The sequence below is a fragment of the Saimiri boliviensis genome, chromosome 8 (genome assembly GCF_048565385.1).
Source record: "Saimiri boliviensis isolate mSaiBol1 chromosome 8, mSaiBol1.pri, whole genome shotgun sequence".
Classification (NCBI taxonomy): domain Eukaryota; kingdom Metazoa; phylum Chordata; class Mammalia; order Primates; family Cebidae; genus Saimiri; species Saimiri boliviensis.
Genome location: NC_133456.1, coordinates 42,157,091 through 42,178,711, shown reverse-complemented (window position 1 = coordinate 42,178,711; position 21,621 = coordinate 42,157,091). Strand labels below are relative to the sequence as shown.

At 35.6% G+C, this 21,621-nt stretch overlaps 2 protein-coding genes across 7 annotated transcripts in view; one reads left to right on the top strand and one right to left on the bottom strand.

The window, feature by feature from the left end:
* CIP2A (cellular inhibitor of PP2A) overlaps nt 1-10,986 on the bottom strand; it is a 39,297-nt gene extending 28,311 nt beyond the window's left edge. The window contains exons 1-7 of the mRNA XM_003939396.3: nt 10,691-10,986; nt 6,971-7,118; nt 4,764-4,870; nt 3,889-3,983; nt 3,202-3,298; nt 1,688-1,810; nt 1,403-1,548 (exon numbers count right to left, since the gene is read on the bottom strand). Of these exons, the coding sequence (XP_003939445.1) occupies nt 1,403-1,548; nt 1,688-1,810; nt 3,202-3,298; nt 3,889-3,983; nt 4,764-4,870; nt 6,971-7,118; nt 10,691-10,792 (818 nt within the window). The 5' untranslated portion in view covers nt 10,793-10,986. The remainder of the gene's footprint in view (nt 1-1,402; nt 1,549-1,687; nt 1,811-3,201; nt 3,299-3,888; nt 3,984-4,763; nt 4,871-6,970; nt 7,119-10,690) is intronic.
* Nucleotides 10,923-21,621, top strand: part of DZIP3 (DAZ interacting zinc finger protein 3) — a 113,848-nt gene continuing 103,149 nt past the window's right edge. For 2 of the 6 annotated variants that reach the window (XM_074404407.1, XM_010350041.3), the window contains exon 1: nt 11,049-11,531. The gene's annotated coding sequence lies outside the window, so the exon portion shown is untranslated. Of the gene's footprint in view, nt 10,975-11,048; nt 11,532-14,150; nt 21,620-21,621 lie in introns of those variants that run through there. The other 4 variants (XM_074404410.1, XM_074404408.1, XM_010350042.3 and 1 more) reach the window with 4 other exon arrangements.

Genomic DNA, 21,621 nt, shown 5'->3' with positions numbered 1-21,621 from the left:
GCAAGGCTCTGTCTTTAAATAAATAAATTTGAAAGATCCATTGTAGGAAATGAGAAAGTAAGCTGATGAATAAATATAAGAAGTCCGGCCCAGATACAGTTGTATGATTTTCTCATGCTCTAATTAGTAACCATGCATTAAGTTAGACTTTGGAAGAGATTTATTCGGGATTGGGTTACTGTTCAATGGCATACCAGATAAACAAGAGGAGTTGCCAGAGGTCATTCTGGGGTTCAGGATGGATAGAGTATAAAAATAGATAATAGAACTGAGAGACTTACGGAAGAAATGATTAAGCAACCCCTCACTAATGCTAAACCAGATTATCTTTCAGTCTTCCAGAAGAGGTTTATTCAAAAGAATTTTTGTTTACTATGAAGCTGCTGAATAAGCACTTTCTGGTGGCCAGAATAGATATACATGGATATTGGGAGAATATTATAACAGATGAAGAGAAGGCAGGTCATGGGAAGGCACTCTGAAAGAAAAAAATCTCACTTATCTAGAGATTCTTAAGAGAAGAAACAGTGAAATGCTAAAGTGAATGCTTCTTGGTTTCACAAAATATCAGCTGAGCCGAATGAACAGTGGTCAAGTTTGTCCTAGTGCTTAGCTTTTATTAAAATAAAACTTTTTGATTCTATGTTTCTTAAACATCAGGGACTGTGTCTTCACATCCTATTGAGGCTAAGTGCCTGACCATAGGTGGGGCTCAATAAATGTTTCTTGTATATGAAGCTCTTTGAAACAATTTCAATTATTTCCTAATTCAGGATCACAAAGCAGTTTATGCCCCAGCAAAATTTAATTAGAAAGCAAAAAGGCTACAAGCTCGTTGGAAAACAATTACTACTTGATCTCAAAACGTAAATGATCCCCTGAAATACAGAGACAGAAAGACATATGAACATGTGTTCCAATTTCACTTATAACAAAAGAGGCACACACCAAAGGAAATATTACCAATTTTTATACAAAAAATTTTAAAAAAGACACAAACATAAGGGCTTCAATGTTCAAGATTATAAATGTTGCATTTATTTATAATTTATGTAAAAATATTTATTTGTATTGTGCCTATAATGAAGATATTATTTCAAATAATCATAATGCTGCTTAAGTTTTAAAATTAGCCAAAATGTCTATATTTTGGAGAATGGTACAACCCTATTGATCTAAAGCAGACTCAAATACACACATACACAATGACCTTGTTATACTTTACATTTCAGTTCAGGAAAGAAAAAGGAGTGGGAGTATAGCACATCAAAACATTTCATTTTAGTCTACTGTAAATAAGTAGAATCCAAGTTTATTGTATTTTAAGAAGACAATTCCATTTATAACAAACACATCTTGGTTTAAAAAAAAAAGGTCTAAAATGGACTGAAGTGAGTCATACCTGGTAAGATAATCAGCAATTTTAGGATTCTTAAGGAGATCCATCAGTAGGTCAACTGAATACTTTCTAGTTAGAGTGCCATCACCGTTTATGAGAATATTAAATATTAGTTGAAAAGTCTGATGAATGTTTCGAGCATGGAACAGCTTAAGGACAAATTAGAAAAGGCATATTATACAAAAAAATTAAGTTGACACCATCCTAAAAGGTAAAAATAAAAATGTCTCAATGACTTTTAAAATATCAGACTATAAACTTCAGAATAAATGTGAAAATTGTACTTACCTTTTCCCCCACCTCTTCGTTTAATGTCAAGCTGTATAATATTGAAAGTGCAAACACAACCACAGTTAAACTACTATGGGCCAACAAGGTAATCAGAGTTCGATAAAAAGATTTCACATTACTCTGAGGGAACAAAAGTTAAAAGATAAATTAGAATTATGAATTTTATATTTTGGTTTAAAAAGTATATCCTGCACAGGGTGGGCCAACTTTCATTAAACATCACTGTCAACTCTATTAAACGACTGTCACATTTAAAAGACAAATGTTCTACAAAAGAAATTTAGATCAGAGATAATTTTAAATTCAAATTGTTATAAACAGAGTATCTAGAGAAAAAAATAATTTGGTGAATATGTGCAAATGAGTGGGAGATAAATTTTTGCAAAGTTCTGTCACCTTAGAAGAAATAATTCAATGATGGTAAATCAGGGTGTCAATGCTAATAAAGGGACACAGGCAGAGTGGAAACAAAAGAGCTACCTTAAATACCTAGGAAAAGTTGTTAAGCATATGTGTTAACAAAAGTACTATAATGAGGAACTCTCATAACTGCAGTAGAAGCAAAAAAATATTCAGCAAATCAAGAATTTGTTTTCCATTACACACTGTGGAGCAGCAATTAACTTTGCCATATTTGCTGATTATCATTTAGATTTAAGAGATCATTGCAGGTGTGAGTGAGATGGGTACTTTCATATATTACTGACAGTCACATAGACAGACACAACCTTGGTGAATAGCAGTTTCTACACATGGAACTATGAGCATATGTTTATTCTTCCTTATATTTGTTTCCTAAATATGAACTTTTTTTTTTTCCAATTCAGAAATTGAAAAACACATACACACTACACACACACATACACAACACACAGAGTAACTCCACCTCCAAAGCAAGACCAGGTCAGAAAAATGTAGCACTTGAACAAGTGAGATACTAAATTTAAAATCAAACAGGTAATGCTGAATAGCATAGCAGGGAAATTGTTCTCAAAGCACCTTAAACAATCAGTGACTTGCTTGATTTAATATACTTCTAAAAGTGATTCAGTTAAATTCATTTCTGTGTCTTCACTAATCACAAGTACTGTTGGTTCATACTGAGCACTTAACTCATGAATCTTTCTGGTGGAGTTGCATTGATTTTGTGGAAACACAAGACTGAGATAAACGGAACTGCCAGTGATGTGTCTCTCTTCTAAGAGCACAAAATAATTTAGTAATTCTTGTACTACTCAATGTGATAAGCAATGGGATGCCATGCTAAGGAAAACTTTTAGAAATAAGTATTTGCATTAACCCTTTACACAGTCTTCAGTGCAACATACATGAAGGCTGAACTGCTTCAAGTTATTTATATGTCAATCTGACTCTTCATTAATTTTGATGGGTCAGCTGATAAGACACAATAATACTTGTTCAAATTTGTTTTAAAGAAAAAGATAAAATTTTCTTTACAAACATAATCTATCATAAAATAAGAAACATTAAAAATAAAAAAAACTTCTTACCAATGTCTTTACGTGTGTTTGAACAGAAAGATTGTGCCGACAAAGATTTGCCAATAATCCTAGACAAGGCATTTTTAACTCATCTTCAGAAGATTGACTGTTTATTTTTTAACATTGGTGTTTTGTTTAAAAGAAAAAAAAGCATTAATGTCATTCTAAGTCAAAATGATACAGTTAATTTTATACATTTCAATTCCTTTTTATATGCAAAAAAAAAAAATCTAGTTAACATGGAAAGCCAGAGAAGCTCTGAATAGTTTTGACCATTTATCTTATGTTTTGAAACAAAATTACCCAATTCAATTCCATCATGAAAACATGAAAATAGCTGCCAGGGTGGAACATACACTGTTTAATCAGTATATTTTCCTATAAGAATAACCAAACAATTTTCAGTTTCAGCAATTTTTTTCTGGCCAAGTCAATTCAGTCCATAAATTTTTGTTATGAAAATTAAAGCTGCTTTACAACTTTTTTCCTTTTTACATTTTTTTCACCAAGGAATGAGGTTACATACTTTACAACTTTCAATCCTTAAAATCATCTGGGCAGAACAAGTAAGAATTGAAGTCTTACTCAGTTTACACAGTTAGAAAATGTTATCTGAGAAAAATTGATCTACCACATGGTTGTAGTTTAAAAATAAAAAAATAGAGTATTTGGTTTTATGTTTGAATGCATACTCACATGTGATTTATCAGGAGCATAATTAATTCATCTATATTGGCACCAGAATAGAAAATTTTGACATTATATGTTAACTTCTGCAGAAGTTGAATGCACTGAGAATAAGAAAATAGTCATAAATATAAACAAATAAAAACATTGCCTGCTTAAAATAATGGACTACCAGACATATTCTGAGCACGTCCTTTTCCATTTCCTAAAACATTGAAAAAAAAAAAAAAAAACGTATAAATACAAGAACCTTAGGGCTCTTCTCTCAATTCACATATTTCTATGCATTCTGTCTTAGAGCATGGTTATCAACCTCATTCACTTAGTCATCTTTAACTTGAATGCAGGTTGAAACACACACATATAGCCCATCAATTAGAAGACACCCTTTTTCACATTTTACCATCTCTAAAACTGCAAGCCAATTTAGTTTGTGATGTTTTTCTTTCTTACAATTGATGACATTTCAGAGTCAATGAATTATGAATGAAGAGCTTTGAATCTATATTAAATAGACTATATCTACAGCTTTAATTTTTAAAGAATGTTTCCTCCACAGATTGAGACTAGATGCCAACCCACATTACAATTTTAATATAAATAGCTTATGTCTCAAAAAACACAGACATCTGTGTTTATAAGTCAAAGCAGTTACAATGTAGATTTGTTTCTCTTCAATAATAGTGCTAGATATGGATAAGCTTCTCTTTCCCAGAAACATTTAAATTGTATCATGCATGCAACCAAATTTTAATGTGAAGAGCTGTGCCTAAACATGTAGTATTTATTATATGGCATATACACTGTAAGTCAGCAGTTTATGACAGATACTATCAATTTTGATCTGACAATAAGGAAAGGATATGCTGTGTGGGTGTATATACCTGCAAAAACACCGAATCAGTGTGGCTGCTCCGACAAATCACTCCTGCTAGCACACTATTCAGATTGTATGTATTCTGAAGACAATCTCTGGTTTCACTGTCTACAGCTGTAAGTTAAAATAAAATAGCACAAAATATATCATTTTCCTGTAAGGTTTTCATGGATAATTTATTTCATATGAATTATCATTTAAAGTGGTATAATATGGCTATTTTATCTGCCAAAACACAATTCAGAAATTCTAAAGATTTCTCTATGTAAAATAAAAAGCTTGTTTACATATTTGTAGAAAGTTTTTTCTTTGATACTATTTTAGTATCAAATTAAAATCTTTTGATTTGAATATTACAAGATTATCATTTTATGGTATATTTACACAATGGAATACGATTTGGCCATACAAAAGAATGCATGTCATTTGCAGCAACATGGATAGAACTGGAGGCCATTATGTTAAGTGAAATACGCCAGAGACAGAAAGAAAAATATTGCATGTCCTCATTCATGTGTAGGAGCTAAAAAAAAAAAAAAAGGTGATCTCATGGAGGTAGAGAATGACAGTTACGAGAGGCTGGGAAGAATATGGGAGTGTGTGGTGGTGTAGGGTGTGAGGGGGAGCTGTTAGCGGGGAAATGAAGACAGGTTGGTTAATGGATATAAACACACTATCAGATGGAGTAAGTTCTAGTGTTTCATAGTAGAGTAAGGTGACCATAGTTAACAATGCATTGTACGTTTCAAAATAGTAACAAGGGAGGACAATGTTCTAAATACATAGAAATGATAAATCCTCTTTTCTGATGGATATCCTAAATACCATGTATTGATTGCCACATACTATATGCAGTTAACAAAATACCGCATGTACCTCAAACTTTGTAACAATATTACATATCTGAAATAATTAATTTAAAAAGATTATCATTTCAATTTTTCTGTAAACCCCAAATGCTTCTAAAGTATAAATGTTCAAAGTGACTGGTATTCTCATTCAAATTGTTGGTGGATGTCAGAAGTGGAAGAATCTTTTCGGAAAGCAATTTAGTAATGGTTATCAAATTTTCAAATGATCTACAAATTCTACAGGAATTTATCTAATAGAAACACACTAATATCTGAGCAAAATTACACAGACTGTTCACCGCACTCTTGATTCCAATAGCAAAAACTTAACGAACAATGAGTGCCCACTATTAGGGAAACTGTTGAATAAATTATAATACCCTGTAATTATGGCACTAGGCAGCTATTAAAGATACTGATATGGAAAGAAACATCTGGTGCTCTGCAACACCATTTATGTTAAAAACAACCAATTAAAGATCCAAAATTATTGTTCTGTGACAGCAAAGAAAAATATATGCAAAGAAACATATCAAACCATTAAATGAGATTATATCCCCAAAAGTGAACAAATGAGGGCTGGTGGTAATCGGTACGGACTCATTGCGTTTTACTCTATATCTAGGCTAATTTGATAGCCACTAGCCTTCATGTGGCTATTTAAATTTAGATTAATTAAAATCAAAGATTCAGTTTCTTAGTCCACTACCCACACTTCAAGTGCTTAATAGATCCATGTGTCTAGGGGCTACTATATTGGGTAACACAGTTCTAAAACAATTCTGTCACTGAAGAAAGTACTGTTGGACAATACTACTTTGTGTTAATACTTCTGGATCACTAGAATTTTTTAAACTATGCATATATTATTATAATCACACAAAGAAATATCCCCACCACCATGTCCTAAATTGGGGTAAAGTGATCAGTAAATGAACATTTAAAAGCTAAAGCTATGGGGAAAAAGATAGAAAAAGCAACAATAGCACTTTTACCTTTAGTTCTAAATTCAGTGTAATTTATTACAGAAGGATGATTCTTTGATCAGTACCTAGACTTTCTGGTGGTATACTTAATACTGACATTATGTCTGGGTTTTTGTTTTCTAATTCAAAAGTGTCCAGCATTTCCCAAAGTGCATTCTTTTCTGTAGAACGCTGAAACTTGCACATGCTCTGATTCCTCAGTCCAATAATTTTAAGAAATGCTGCATAAAATATTTCCCTCTTTCAGAAGATTCATAACGCACATTAGATTGAGAAATCTTTGAAGGTGAATCATTCTTTAAAAGACTAAGTTGGCACTTTAAAATATTGTTCATACATCTTCCAAAAACAAAAAAAAGAGAAATTAAATGCATTACCTAGTTTAGATAGCAAACTGATAATACTTAATATCAGTGAAGCACTTATGTTTGGGTCTTCAAGTAGCTCTACAAGACAGCTCAAGCATTCACTTGTTAATATATGATTTGATGTAAACAGTTGTGTGAGTTTCTGTCCAGAAATTACCTATAAAATAGTAATCAAAATGCGTTAGTTAAGAAATGGCAATTTTCATCTCTTCTCTATTTCAAATTAAAAACTCAGTTCCTTCAAAGTGCCATTGCTACCCTCCCAATTTAAAAACTTCACACATGCTGTGAAAAATTCACCCCTGCCTAGATTACCTAATCCCTTACTTGTAATCATTTTTGACTGGATGTCATTTCCACCAGGAAGCTTTCCCTAAGCTTCTTAGGCTATCTAGGTTAGGTCTGCCTATTATATCATCCTATAGTACATTATATTTCTATGCCCTAAATTAGCAAACTTTTAAGTATCTAGCAATATTTCTCCTTCACACTACATTGAACACTCGATGAAGGCACAGACTACAAATCTGCACTCTGCTACCAATATATTTAGTTTGCTAATAAATTCTAGTACATTCTACCTACTTTGAGGGAGGAGGATGAAAAAGAAAGCCCAGAGGGTAGCTCTGGGATTATTCCTTCTGCTTCTTCTCAAAGATAATAGGTGATTTTAGAAGTTAAACAATTACCTAGCTGGGCATGGTGGCACATGCCTGTAATCTCAGCTACTTGGAAGGCTGAGGCAGGAGAATCACTTGAACCTGGGAGGCTGAGGTTGCTGTGAGCTGAGATTGTACCTTTGCACTCCAGCCTGAGCAACAACAGCAAAACTCCGTCTCAAAAAAAAAAAAAAAAAAAGTTATGGGATTACAAAGAAGGAAGTGAAAAACGAATCTTTTTTTAAGCAGCCAGGCAAGGCACTGAAAATTTTTATTTCTGATTATTCCTTTTTTTTTTTTTTTACTTCTTTCTTATAATCTATAAGCCACACACACACACACACACACACAGAGAGAGTGAGAGAGAGAGAAGAAAGGAAATAAAGCTGGAATTGAAGACCAAAAGCAGTTGTCAAAAAGTATGAATTTTCAACATGCTTTACAGATGTATTTATTATAAAGCACATATTTTCTACAAAGATGGAAAAAACCATTAGTTGCTTTAGAATAAGACTATATCTATCCAGAATAATTATTTTTATAAGATCAAGCCTGAGCAGGCTGCTATAGTATCCCTCTAATCTTTCCTTTCTGTATCCTTCCTTTATTCTCTCATCCACGTCAGTTTTTCTTCTAAAGCTTTGCTGATAAGAATTTCACATTTAACATTACTAAAGTAAAAGTCTGTAAGAGAAAAAAAAGTCCAAATATAACAGTATAGACAACAGTAATAGATATTCTGGGGTAGAAAATCCTCTGGGCATTATTACCCTGTTGCCTATTTATAAATCTAGCTCTTCAGAATAAGACATTTTCTGTTTTAAAAAGGATTCTCCACAGGACTGGACCTGTATCTCAATAACATAAATTGTCTAACATGTAATAATTACATGTACCAGGTAAAATAAAAATTGCTTTACAAATGTTCCCCTTCACGCATATATATTGAATGTTTTAATACAAAAATATTTTAATAATAACTAATACTTGATATAGCATTCTGGCCTAGGCATCGATCTAGGCACTTTACATATGTTAACTGTTCTTTCATCTTCATAATAACTCTATAACGTAGGTGCCACTATTTTGTTTTGCAGCTGAGTAAACTGAGGTACACACTGTTAGCAAAGAAGCACAAATGGAATTCACACCATATCCAGGCAGCTTGGTTCATGAATTCACGCTTTTAGTCACTACACAAAACTAGTGCTATGAAATACCATCATGAAAAATTGGATTAGCTCAGCTTTGCCAGGGATCAAACATTCAAAGCCTAGGTTCTGCATGGGGCCACAAAAAAAGGGTGGGAGAAGTACAGAAGAATGAATCATCTCCTTTCACATGATACCTACCTCTCTTTGCATCCTTAGATCTTGCTCTTATGAAGTCTACATAAAGACATTCACCATTAAAAATACAAATATTGTCAACCAAAATGGTTAAAACTAAGAAATATGAAAACATCAAGGGTTGGTGTGGATGAGTGATGGAAAATTTCACATATTGCTAGTGGGAGGGTAAAATGACATAATATTTCAGAAAATTGTTTGGCAGTTTCAACTAAAATGAAACATATGCCTACCCAGTGCTCTAACATTCTACTCCTAAGTATATAAATGCGTGCATATATCCACAAAAAAATGTATAAAACGTCTACGACAGCTTTATTTATAATTTCACTCAGAAATGTAAACCACCCAAATGCCTATGAACAGGAAAGTATATGTAAACTGTGGTACACTTATAAAATAGAATTCTGCACAGCAATTTAAAAAAAATGTAGTGATACATGTGCAACATGAATTTCAGATTATATTGAGTGGAAAAGGCAAGACACAAGAGTGCTGGGATTACAGGCATGAGCCACTGGGCCTGGCCTTAAGCCTCTTTGAATTCACAAACTCTTTATTCACAAAGAAAAGTAATGTTTCAAAATAGCATATAAAATGCTTAACTCCCAATTTTTAAATTAAACTGACGGCCTGGCTTTTTTTGCATCTTCTGGAGTCTATACTGATTCAGAAGCAAAGCCTTAAGCATTTAACAGGTAACACCTTAATTATTAGGTTTACGGGTACTCCTTCAAGTAATGGATGAAAAAGAGAAAACAAATGTACTTGGAAGAGGACCACCCCTCTGAAGCTCAAGAAAAGACAGACACATTTAATACAACAGCAGCTTCACTAATGGCTGTTGTTTCTGTACTACTTGAAATCATTTTTTTTCTTGTAGGTTTTACAAATCGTTGACACATTAGTCTTCTATCACAGGGTTAATATAATAAATACAACATATTTTTAAATTATGTACCATTCTATCTTAACAGAGGACAGCTGTGACAAAGAGAGTTAAAATGAGCCTTAATTGAGCTTAAAAAAAAAAAAAACTGAGGTCAATGTTAGTTTGAATTCCATAAATGCATAACAAATGACAGCAGGAGATTAAGATCCTAAAACAAATGGAATAGTCTGGACACACATCACTAGAACTAACAGAAAAAATGAAAGCAATTCAGCATTTCAGGATTAAAAAACTGAGCAATGTATTTTGGTAAAGAAAAAGAATTACGCTTACTAGGAAGGCGGACTGCTCCTTAAATAAGGCTGAAATAATGTTTTTCAAGTCTGATTCCAACCCGACTTGAAATAAAAGCGGTAAGCAACAAATTCAATTACAGATTACCGATGGGCAAAGCCAAGTTTTAATCATGACTCTGTCATTGAGAATCGTTATGTATTGAGGGCTTGGTTTCGTGGGGAAAAAAAATAAAACTAGAAGCAAAGGGGGGAAAAAAGCTGCGAGCTTTGTCCGTTACCTACCCAAAACAGCCTAAATTTCCCAAACTTTGGTCCCACTCCCGCTTTTCCTGGAGCCTTCATTGGGCGCTCCGGCCTCTCGCTGCGACCAGAGGAACCCCGACATTCACTCGCCTTTACTAGACAAAAAGACAACAGAGGGAGCGAAGGACTGTCCTCTCTTTCCTAGGCTGGGGCTGCCACTCCCCCGCCTCACTGTGAACTGACAAGTACTAGAGGGAGCCCCATCTGTCCTCCACCCCGGAGCCTCTCACCTCCAAGTGCCGCAGAAGCTGAGCGGCGTTCGCCTCTGACTTCACGGCTTTGTACTGGCTGACAGTCAGAAGCAATGACTTCAAGCAGGCCGTGGAGTCCATTGCACTGGCAGCGGGCCCGCCGTGGGACCACCACCACCCAGCCTGCGCCTGCCTTCAGCTTTCGCCGCGCTTTTTTTGATTTTTTTTTCGGCCCCACCCCCTCGCTCCCAGGAGCTTCCGGATCCGGTCGGGCTCCGGAAGTCCCTAGGCGCCTTGGGTGACAGTTCTCCGCGACGGCCGGGGTGGGCCGCGGTGGGCCGGGGGCGGGGTGGCGTGTGGATCCGGGAGGGGGCTTGGGAGGTGCCCCTGCTAACCCCTACTCGTCTGAGAGGCCGCGAGGTTTCAGCCTGAGATCCCGTGACGGCGAGAAATCTCGCGATTTCTCGGGAGAGGAATCGGTTAGGCGCCGGTATTCCCACTTCAGCCGCGCGCCCCGTTTTAGTGCGCTTCCTCAGCCTTCGTGTTGGATGGCCAGTTTTTCCTTTGTGCGTCATCCTTTTCCTGAGAAATGGTCGCTTGCCCCTAGTCTAGACACGGTGAGGCGCTCTGAGGATAAGAATCTTTGGGCCCTAGTTTCGAGGCGGCCTGGGAGGGGCCTAGTTTTTCAATCTCTCCTACACCCGCCCCTTCTGCCGGGGACGGTCGTTGCTCAGAGATCCAACCCATGGACATTGGCATTCTGTGGCAAGTTAGTCATGCTCTGACCATAGTACTTATCACGTTTATTCGAGAAGGCCACCTCCTGCTGACCCTGGGCCAGGTATTGCTCCGGAAGTTGTTCTCGTTAGCATCAGTTTTTGTAAGTGAAGGTGTCTGTTTCTCTCCGGCATGATTGTTTTATAATGTTCGATGTCTACGAAAGTGGCACTTTTATTTACGTTTCTTTTTAATAGGAGATGGCTTAATATGGTTGCATGTATATATAATGAAGTGTCAGCAACTGGTTTTGGAGCTTTTTTTTTAATATTTCCTAATGTCGAAAAAGCTTTGAAAACCAGGGTGCGGAAATTTTAAGAATAGCGTACATTTCCATTTAATTAAGTCATTTATCAGGAATCATGTTTTTTCACTTCAAAAAATTTTTTTGAAGACAGGCTTGGTGTTTGGTTTTTGTTTTTATAAAAGTTTAAAACAATCTGAAAGATTAAAATAATTTAACCAGTTGGAAGATTAATGTAAAAAATCTTTGGGCAGCTTATGTGTTCACTCATGCTTTCATTCATTCCTTAAACAACTGTAGAGCATGTAACTTGGGTTAGAAATTGCCAATCACGGAACAGAGATGAGGAAGTATCCCCTGCTGCGAGGTAACTGTCTAGTAAGGGAAACATACAAAATGGATAGTACTTTAGAAATTCACTACATAAATGAGAGGCACCACGCAGTAATGGTAAAGAGTAGAGAGCCAGGCTGCTTGTAGATTCTTGACGATGACTCTAGGAAGGTTCTCATCACTGCTTCAGAATCATCATAAGGTAAAATCTGGCCAAGAGAAATACCTGTTTCATAGGACTGTTCAATAAGTAATTCAGTGAGAGTCTACAATGCGCTAAGCACTTTTCTAGACACAGTAGACTCACTGAATAAACAAAAACACTACTGGCATGCAACTTACATTCCGGTAGGGAACCAAGTAAACACATTAAGTAAAATGATATAAAGAGACAATCAGACGTTATTACTCTCTAGAATCATGTTGGTAATTGATAAGGAAACGGGAAGGTCAGAATAGACCTCATTAAGAAGGCAGCGTTTGGGGAAGTGCTTCAAGGAGTTGAGAAAGGGAGCCATATTTTAAGGGGAAAGGTTCTTAGAGGAAATGGCAAATCAAGACCCTAAAGTGGGTTACCGTGTGCCAGGAACAAGGATACAATGTGGCTAATGTAGAAAGAATGAGGAGTAGAGATGAGGTCCTATATGGTTTTGGGAGATGGTTAAAAGATGAAGTAATCAATGTAAAGTGTCAGCTGTCATCTGGCGTAATTAAGTTCTCAGTGTTACAGTCAGTGGCGCATTAGCAAATGAAATAATCAGAGTTTGATACTAACAGTATCAAACTAAAAGTCTAACAGACTTTTCATCTGTAATGACAAGTGTGTCAGCATCATTCCCATTCAGAGCCCCAAGGTAACGTTCAAAGCTGCCTGCTATTAGTGCCATCTTTGTTGGATTTTAACTTAAGCAGTCAAACAAATTTTGCATTCTCTTCTGTATTTAATATCAAGTGTCTTTCTTAAAAAATCTTCACCAAAATTGATGTTGTAAGTTTGGTAAGATGTATCGTTTCCAGCTGTGGTTAAGTCTTGATGTTTTTAATGAGAGGTACTGCATATCCTAATTTGAGAAACGCCAATCCATACTTTTAGACTTCAAAAAGGGGGAAGAAAAGGAAGAGGAGGCCAGGAGCAGTGGCTCACGTCTTTCATTTCCAGCTTTTTAGGAGGCTGAGGCAGGAGGAACTTGAACCTTGGAGTTGGAGACCAGCCACGGCAACATACTCAATGAAACCCTATCCCTACAAAAAAATGAAAAAATTAGCTGGGCCTGCTGGTGCTCACTTGTAGTCCTGGCTACTCTGGAGGCTGAGGTGGAGGGAGTCTCTTGAGGCTACAGTGAGCGGCGATTGTGCCATTGCACTATAGCCTGGGTGGCAGAGTGAGACCCTGTCCAAAAAAAAAACAGAAATGAGTCGGGGTCCAGATGATCAAAGGCATTATTAGCCTTAAACTTGGACTCCATTCTGAAGTCAGTGACAATCTCTGGTTTTAAACTGGCACCTGGTCTAATCAGGTTTGTTTTTAGCTTGATTACTCTGGCAGCTGAATGAACTGTAATTTTGGGAAGGATAAGACTGGAAAGAGGGAGACTCATTTTCTGGAGCCTTCTAAAGGATAACCAGGATAATTAAGGTGGAGATGGAAAAGAGGTGACAAATTTGAGAAATATATATGAGGTAAAATAGGTAGGATTTGATGACTGATAGTGGATGTGAGGAGTGAAGAGAGGGATGAGTCTAGCAGATATTCTAAGTTTTTAGGTTGTATGAATGAGAAGATACAGTTACTACTGAATTAGTTAATAGAAAGTATTAAAGGTATGCCAGGCATGGTGGCTCATGCCTGTTATCCCAGCACTTTGGAAGGCTAAGTAAGGAGGATCTCTTGAACTCAGGAGTTCAAGACCAGCTTGGGCAATATGGTGAAACCCCATCTCTACAAAAAGTTAGCCGGGTGTGGGAGGTGCATGCCTGTAGTCCCAGCTACTCAGGAGGCTGTCGTGAGAGGAACACTTGAACCTGGGAAGGCAAGGCTGCAGTGAGCCATGTTTGCCCCACTGCACTCCAGCCTGGGCAACATGGGCAGCAGGAGGGAGACCCTGTCTCAAAAAAAAAAGTAAGAAAGTAGTCAGGGTATATTTTATTTTCAATGAAATTTTATATAGTTTGTCATACTACCTTGTTCCATTGTCATTATGTTTGCTTCTCATTACGTTTATTCTAATAGAGATTGGTTTACTTAGACTTTCTACCTGTATATCATCTGCAAATAATTACTTTATCTCTTCCAGTATTTGTTGTTTTACATTATTGCATTAGTGTAAGCTCCAAAATATGGAAAATCATGTTAACTTTGAACAGCTTTGTCATATTACTTAATTTAACAGAATGAAAACTGTTTTAAACTTAGTATAATTTGTGCTATTGGCTTTTGATACTCGTCATGTTTAAGAGCTTGGCCTTTATATCTGTTTCATTCTAAAAAATGTCTGCCAAAAATTATCCAGTTTTCACATTTATATATTTTATTTTTCACTTTAAAATTATGACACAGTGGATTATGTTGCCTTTTGATTCTTGGGATAAGAATAGTTTGTACTTACTGAGCATTTGCCATGTGCCAAGCACCGTTCTAAGAACTTTCTACTTACCTATCTAATCTTTATTATAACCCTATGCTGTAAATATTATTATGATCTCCATTCTACAGTTGAAAAACTTAAGACAGAAGAGGGGGAAGTAATTTGCCCAAGGTCACAAAGACAGTAGTAACAATCTTATGTTTTGTATGCTTCAGGTTTTGATTTGCTGGTATTTTTATTCAGGATTTTATTATAAATATACCTGTTCATAAGTGAACATTTTCAGTAATGTTTTTCTTTATCCTCACATCAAATTTGGGTTATATGTTTCCTTTGGAAAAAAAAAAAAATTGGAAGTGTTCCATCTTTTTTTATCCTATGGGATAATAAGAATCATAGAAATTATCTGATCCTTGTAGGCTGTACACAATTTGCCTGTAAAATCATTAAGCTTGGTAGCTTATTTAGTGGTGGATGGTAGAAATTTAGAAAATATTTGAATTTTTCTTGGTGTTTTTATTTTTGTTTATTTATTTAGTTTTTTTTGTTTTTGAGATGGGGTTTCACTTTATTGCCCAGAATAGAGTACAGTGGTGTGATCATGGTTCATTGCAGCCTTGACCTCCCTGGGCTCAGTTTATTGTCCCACCTCATCCTCCCTGGGACCACAGGCATGCCCCACCATGCCTGGCTAATTTTTATATTTTCTGTACAGATGTGGTTTTACCATGTTTCCCAGGCTGCTCTCTAACTCCTGGTCTCAAGTGATCCGCCTGCCTCAGCTTCTTAAACTGCTAGGATTATAGGAATGAGCCAGCATGCCTGACCTTGAGTTTCTAATATAGTTACAGATCTGATCATTTATTCTATCTTTCCTTAATTTTAGACATAGAAGGTTTTTAGTATAAACAATTGTTTCTCTAGATTAAAAATTTACTGATAAAAAGTTGCATTCAGTATTCCAGTAATTCTCTTAATCTCATAGTAATTTTAAATTTCCATTTTCATTTTAATGTTATCTATATTTTTTTCTTAGTTTGGCTTTCCAGGGGTTTCGGGGTACATGTGCAGCTTTGTTATATAGGTAAACTTGTGTCGGGGGGGGTTGTTGTACAGATTATTGCATCACCCAGGTTTTAAGCCTAGTAACTATTAGTTACTTTTCCCGTTTCTCTCCTTGTTCCTACCCTCTGCCCTCCGATAGTGCTCAGTGTGTGTTGTTCCCCTGTATGTGTTCATGTGTTCTTATCATTTAGCTCCCATTTATGAGTGAGAACATGCAGTATTTTATTTTCTTGCATTAACTTCCTAAGGATAATGACCTTCAATTCCATGCATGTTCCTGAAAAGGCCATGGTTTCATTTTTTATGGCTGCATTCTTTACTATATTTTTAAATCAAAATTATTTATTTTATGTCACATATTTTATATTGTGGTTTGGTTTTGTGTCTTTTTCTTCACAGCAGAAAGTAAAGGCTAATATTTCAAAAACTTTAAAAAGTCAATAGCTAAAGTTAACATCTGCATTTTACTTAAAATATGTATAATAATTTTAACCAGTCAGGTAAATACATTTTTTAAATGCTAACAGTCGTGTATTCATCAAATGTTTATTGAATGCCAGTTCTTTTTCAAAAAGGTTAGATTCTGTTGGTGAAACAGACAAACCAGAATAAGTACTATTAAGAGAAATAGAATACTGTGGGAATACATTATATTTTTTAGGGTAAAATATTAAGTATATAGTTCCTTCATTCTTCAAAGATTGGCATAAAATTCCTCTTTGTGATTTTTTGTGTGTGCGGAGGGGGGAGGTGAAGGGGAGACAGCATTTCACTTCGTTGCCCAGACTGGAGTGCAGTGGCATGATTAATAGTTTATTGCCGCCTCCAGCTCCTGGGCTCAAGCAATCCTCACTTTAGCCTCTGAGTAGCTGGGACTACAGGCATGCAAAACCATACCTGCCTAATTTTTAAATTTTTTGTAGAGACAGGGTCTCACTGTGTTGCCCAGGCTAAACTCAAACTCCTAGCCTCAAGCTGTCCTGCCTCAGCCTTCCAAAGTGCTGGAATTACGGGCATGAGCCACCACATCCACCTGTAAATTTGTATTACTGTCTGTCCTTTAGATTTTGCATAGATGTTTTCCATAATTTATAGTTTCAAAAACACTCCTAATGGAAGTAAGTAACACTTGCTCGGGATCTTGTAACTCAAATTTAGGGCTGTCTAGCTCCTTTATTTCTTCTGGAAAAATCTAGAAAGAACATACTGTCTTCTGTCCTGAATATTTAATCTCTAGTAACCAGAGTTTAAGTAATAGTAGAAGAATTAGACTTAATGAAGACTTGAATTATAGTTTTAACAGAACTGCAGAGTTTACGGAATGCCAAGTATTGTAACATGGGAATTATACCAGGGATGTGAACACAGGGCTCATTGTTCATTCATTCATCTCCTGAATATTTAGTGATGACTTGATGCTAGGTCCATTTCTAGTTTGGGGGATACAGCAATGAATCAAATAAACAATTTCTGCCCAAGTTGTTTTCTTGTAATGGGGGATATAGACAATAAAACATATAAGTAAAATTACATGAATGATAGTAGTAAGTGTTAGGGAATGAAAAAAAGGAAGAGGAATAGGAATTATCAAAGTCAGGATAAGGTATTAAAATTTTAGATAGGGTGGAGTGCTAATTGATATTTCCCAAATAACAATTCACCTCAAAACACAGTGGTTAAGACCATGAGCATTTATTTCTTGCCTACAGATTTGTGGTTGATGGCAGTTTGTCTGATCCAGGCCTTATCTGACTAGGTGGCTCTGCTTCTGCCTTTTTGTGGTTAGGGGCAGATATCTGGATTTCTATTTAGGTTATGTTGTGATGTCAGAGATCCAAGAGAGGTTGCCTAGGCTATTGGATTATTGGTAGTTAAAGGAGAGGTCAAGGTTGGAGATAGAAATTTAAAGCCTTGAGACTAAATGATAATAGGAGTGAGTATGGATAAAAAAGACATTTTAGGACTAAACTTCAAGATAGTTAAGTATTTAGAAATTGGAGAAATGTGGAGAAACTGGCAAAGGAGACAGAAGTAACTGCAAGAAGACACAGCTTTTATCTTGACCCCATGATTATCTACAGGAACCAGTTTTATTGTAGCATATGAGCTGCCTCTTGATTTCTAATGCGAACTTTAGGTTGGCTGAGTAGGCTGTTACAATGTACAGGGAGCCTGTACACATAGGCTCCCTCTTTACATCTGCCTTCAGAGGCCTTGAGGTGTCCAGAAGGGTGAGTGACTTCATTTTTAAAAGCAATATTGAGTGCTTAATGTGTGCCAGGTGCTATTCGAGGCACCGAGGAATGAAAACAAAGTTTTCCTAATTTCATGAGGCTTACATTCTAGTGGGGACATCAAGCCAAATCTAAAACCAGGGGTTTATTCAGTAGACATAAACAGCTGGTGGAACAAAAGTTTCATTGACTCAGTTTCCAAAGCAAGAAGTTAGAGAAATGCTGCATAGAAAATTGGCAGAGTCTAGGCATGGGGTCATTTAGATAACCATGTACCCCATATAGCTAAAATAAATCTAATACTAATATTAATATGATTGTACCCCTCATGCAGAGTCAGGAAACTAAGTGTATGTTGGTGTCAACTCCCATTTTTCAGAAATGTTACCTTTATCACAAAGCCATAAAATCTTTAAAAAAAAAATTAATTCTCTTTTCGCAATTACTCTTCCTATTTTCTTTCACAAGTATCAAGTATTACAGTTCAGCTAAACTCTAAATGATTTGTGAAACCATAAAGTTAACTTTCACTTTTCAAACACTTTCTGATTTTTCTTTCTATATATTTCACAGCATTCAACTTTAGGTTAAGAGTACAAGGTTTGAATAATTTGGATATATATTTTCCCCCCATTTTCACATCTTATCCCACATCTCACACATCTAATCACATCTATCCCAGAATAAGAATGTTGCCTTGTCTTTTTTTTTTTTAAACACAAGTACTATCCATTGTTTCTGAATCCAGTGTTGAGTATAAGTAAAGATGACAGTGGTATACTTTTAAGTGAAGGTACAGTAATCCTGGTAACTACTATTTCTTGAAGACCTATCTCTTTGATGCAGAGCATGGGTCTTTACTTATCTCACTTATAAATTTCTAGTCTTTCAGAAAATAAATACTATTAGGCTTATGAAATGGATGGATAGCTATTTCCTGAATTAAAATGTGAAGCTGTTTTCCAAGACAGTGGTGTCCAAAGTATAGTATGCACACCTCAGGAGATATGTGAAACTGTCTATTGAAATGTGGGAACAAATATTAAAGCTTTTTTCGCTGGCTTTTATCTCATTCTTTTTTATGTTATAATAATTAGGCCCACATATAATTTATAAGTGAATTGATTTTCTTATATTTTCAGCATATTCTCAGATCTTTTACCGTTTTAGGGATACGTGATCAAAAAAGTTTAGAGACTTCATTTTTAAAAATCTTTAACTTTGAGAGATCACTTAGTCAAGCATGATCTATTGTCCATTTCATTGTTTATTTCAGTACCATGTATAGTATCTGAATTGTTTTGTTGAATAGAAAAACTCTTAGTACAAACTAATGTGACTAGTGACTATGAAATACTAAGGTGGCATGGTAACTTTTACAGTATTATTTATTGACTAATAAGATGTGTAAATGGTTTTGTTTCTGAGTATATGTATGTGCATATTATCTAGTCCAGCTCATAATTGTACATCAAGCTGATACAAAATTAAATATTGCACAAGAAGTAATGGGACATGGAAGAAAATGGAATTGCAGTTGCTAAAATTTGGGCATGAATTTCTGCTCTTACTGATTTATTACTTATGAGAACTCTCTAAGCCTCAGTTTCTTAATTTTTGAAACTGATTAATGTTTATCTTCCAGAGTTGTGTAAAGATCAAATGTTTATTCAGTGTACATAGCTTGGAGCATGGCACATAGGAGCTGATGAAAATTAAGTTTATTTTCAATGCAACCTTAGGTAATACACTCAGTTAATTTTCCAAAAGCTTGCTGTGTCTTCTTACCTATACCCTTCCTACATATGTATGCCTTTCTGAGATAACAGTGAGCTGCCAGTTTTCTTACATGTGTGGAGCAAGTTGGAGGTGGATAGGGCAGGCTTTCATTGGTGGTGGTAGAGCCAAGTACATGAAAGTAGTATTCTGTATTCCCTAGTTGATCTCCATATCTGCGTGTGTTATGTCTCAGGATTTTCCCTTCTTTTCTCATTATTGTCTTAACAACTGTAATGACAATACAATATTTTTAAATTGCTGAAAATATTCTACCTTTGGTGTATATGCTTAAGGGTAGCATATGCTTCTTCCAGTGGTTTCTAGCTACATTTCTGAAGAGTGTGATTTTAGCAGTGCTATCTATAAATACTTGAAATGGATGGCTTGTTTAGTATCTGGATGGTTTTTCAGGTAAATCCTAACCTGTGCATATTCATTGTAGCTACATTCCAACTATTCAAAGCAATATGTATATACTGTAGGTTTACCTGTGTAAGTCCACAAGTAACTAACTGAATAGATCTGAATAGAATTTAAAACCTGCTTAAGACAAGATGTTAATTTTGCTTTAGGAAAAGGTGTTTCCTATGTTGGCTTATTTGAAACAAGAGGTGGTGCATATACGTTACAAGGATCTTGTTTCCTGGTTTAAGCAGGCATATTGCTAACAATGATCTTTGCAAAGTGGCAAGACCTAAGATGAACAGTGATCTTTTGGGACAGAAAATATCTTCCAGTTTCTGGTAACTTTTGCAAAGATTTTTCCACTACCGTCCAGCAGTTTGGGAGTTTGACTAAGCAAACTGTATATTTATTATTTGGGGCAAATAATATTTTAGCTACTTGTGTCTAGATGTTTTTATTTTGTAGCTTTACCAAGAAGTTAAACAAATTCAAAACTGGAGAAATTAATAGTAAATTATAAAACCAAGTAATCTGTATATTTTGTTTATTCTGATTACTGCTAATACAAAATAATGGTGCAACTTGTTATTCTTTGGGTCTAACCTAATGGCCTCAGCCATTTTTGTCTACACAGAGTTCACTAACATGAGAAATAAAGACTTTCCTAGTTCTGTAAACTCAGAACAACTGCTCAGTTGGACTGAATGTGTTCTCCCTTGTTCAGTGTTGAAACCTAACCCCGTATGTGATAGTATGAGGAGGTGGGGCCTTTGGGAGATAAATTAGGTCCCTGCTAATTAGCACACATACCCAGATCAACAATAGTTAAAATTCTGATTCCAAGGAATTCCTATCACAAAATGTCCTGCCACATTCTTGAAAGTGTTTTCTTCAGTTTCTTTTAAGGCTTGAAGTGACCAAAGCATCTTACATCTCAACTTTAGGGAGTTTTTTGGAGTTCTTCTGGTAAGATTTAGCAGAAATGATAACTAGCAATATCAGAGTCTGCTTGTTAACAGACCTATGATCTTCTGGAGTACATTTAATTCAATATTGAGGTAGGAAATCCAGCTTTTCAAAATAGCTCTCAAAATTTTAACCAAGTTGCATGTTCAAGGTGGTGGTATTGCAGCATTGTTTGTAATAACAACAAAAAAAGTCAAACCCAGAGACAGCTGAAGTTTTTATCAATGGTCTGGTAAAATGACATGATAATACACTGGTAAAATGATACATTCGTACTTTGGCCTATTATGCAGTTTAAAGACTAAAGTAGATGTATATGTGGTGGTGTGAAAAATGGAAGGTACTGAATAGTATGCACACATTATGCTGTCTTTTGTGTCATGGTGTCATGTGTGATATATTTGAAAAATAATTTTTCTTATCCCATTTCTTAAATCTCATTAACATTCCTTTTCATCAATAGCATTTCTCCTTCACAGACAAGTTAATTAATTTTGCTGCAAACCTAAACAGTTAAATGATGATGATTGTGATTATGAAAATGGTGATGATAGGAACACTTCTGCTTACTAAGTGCCAGGT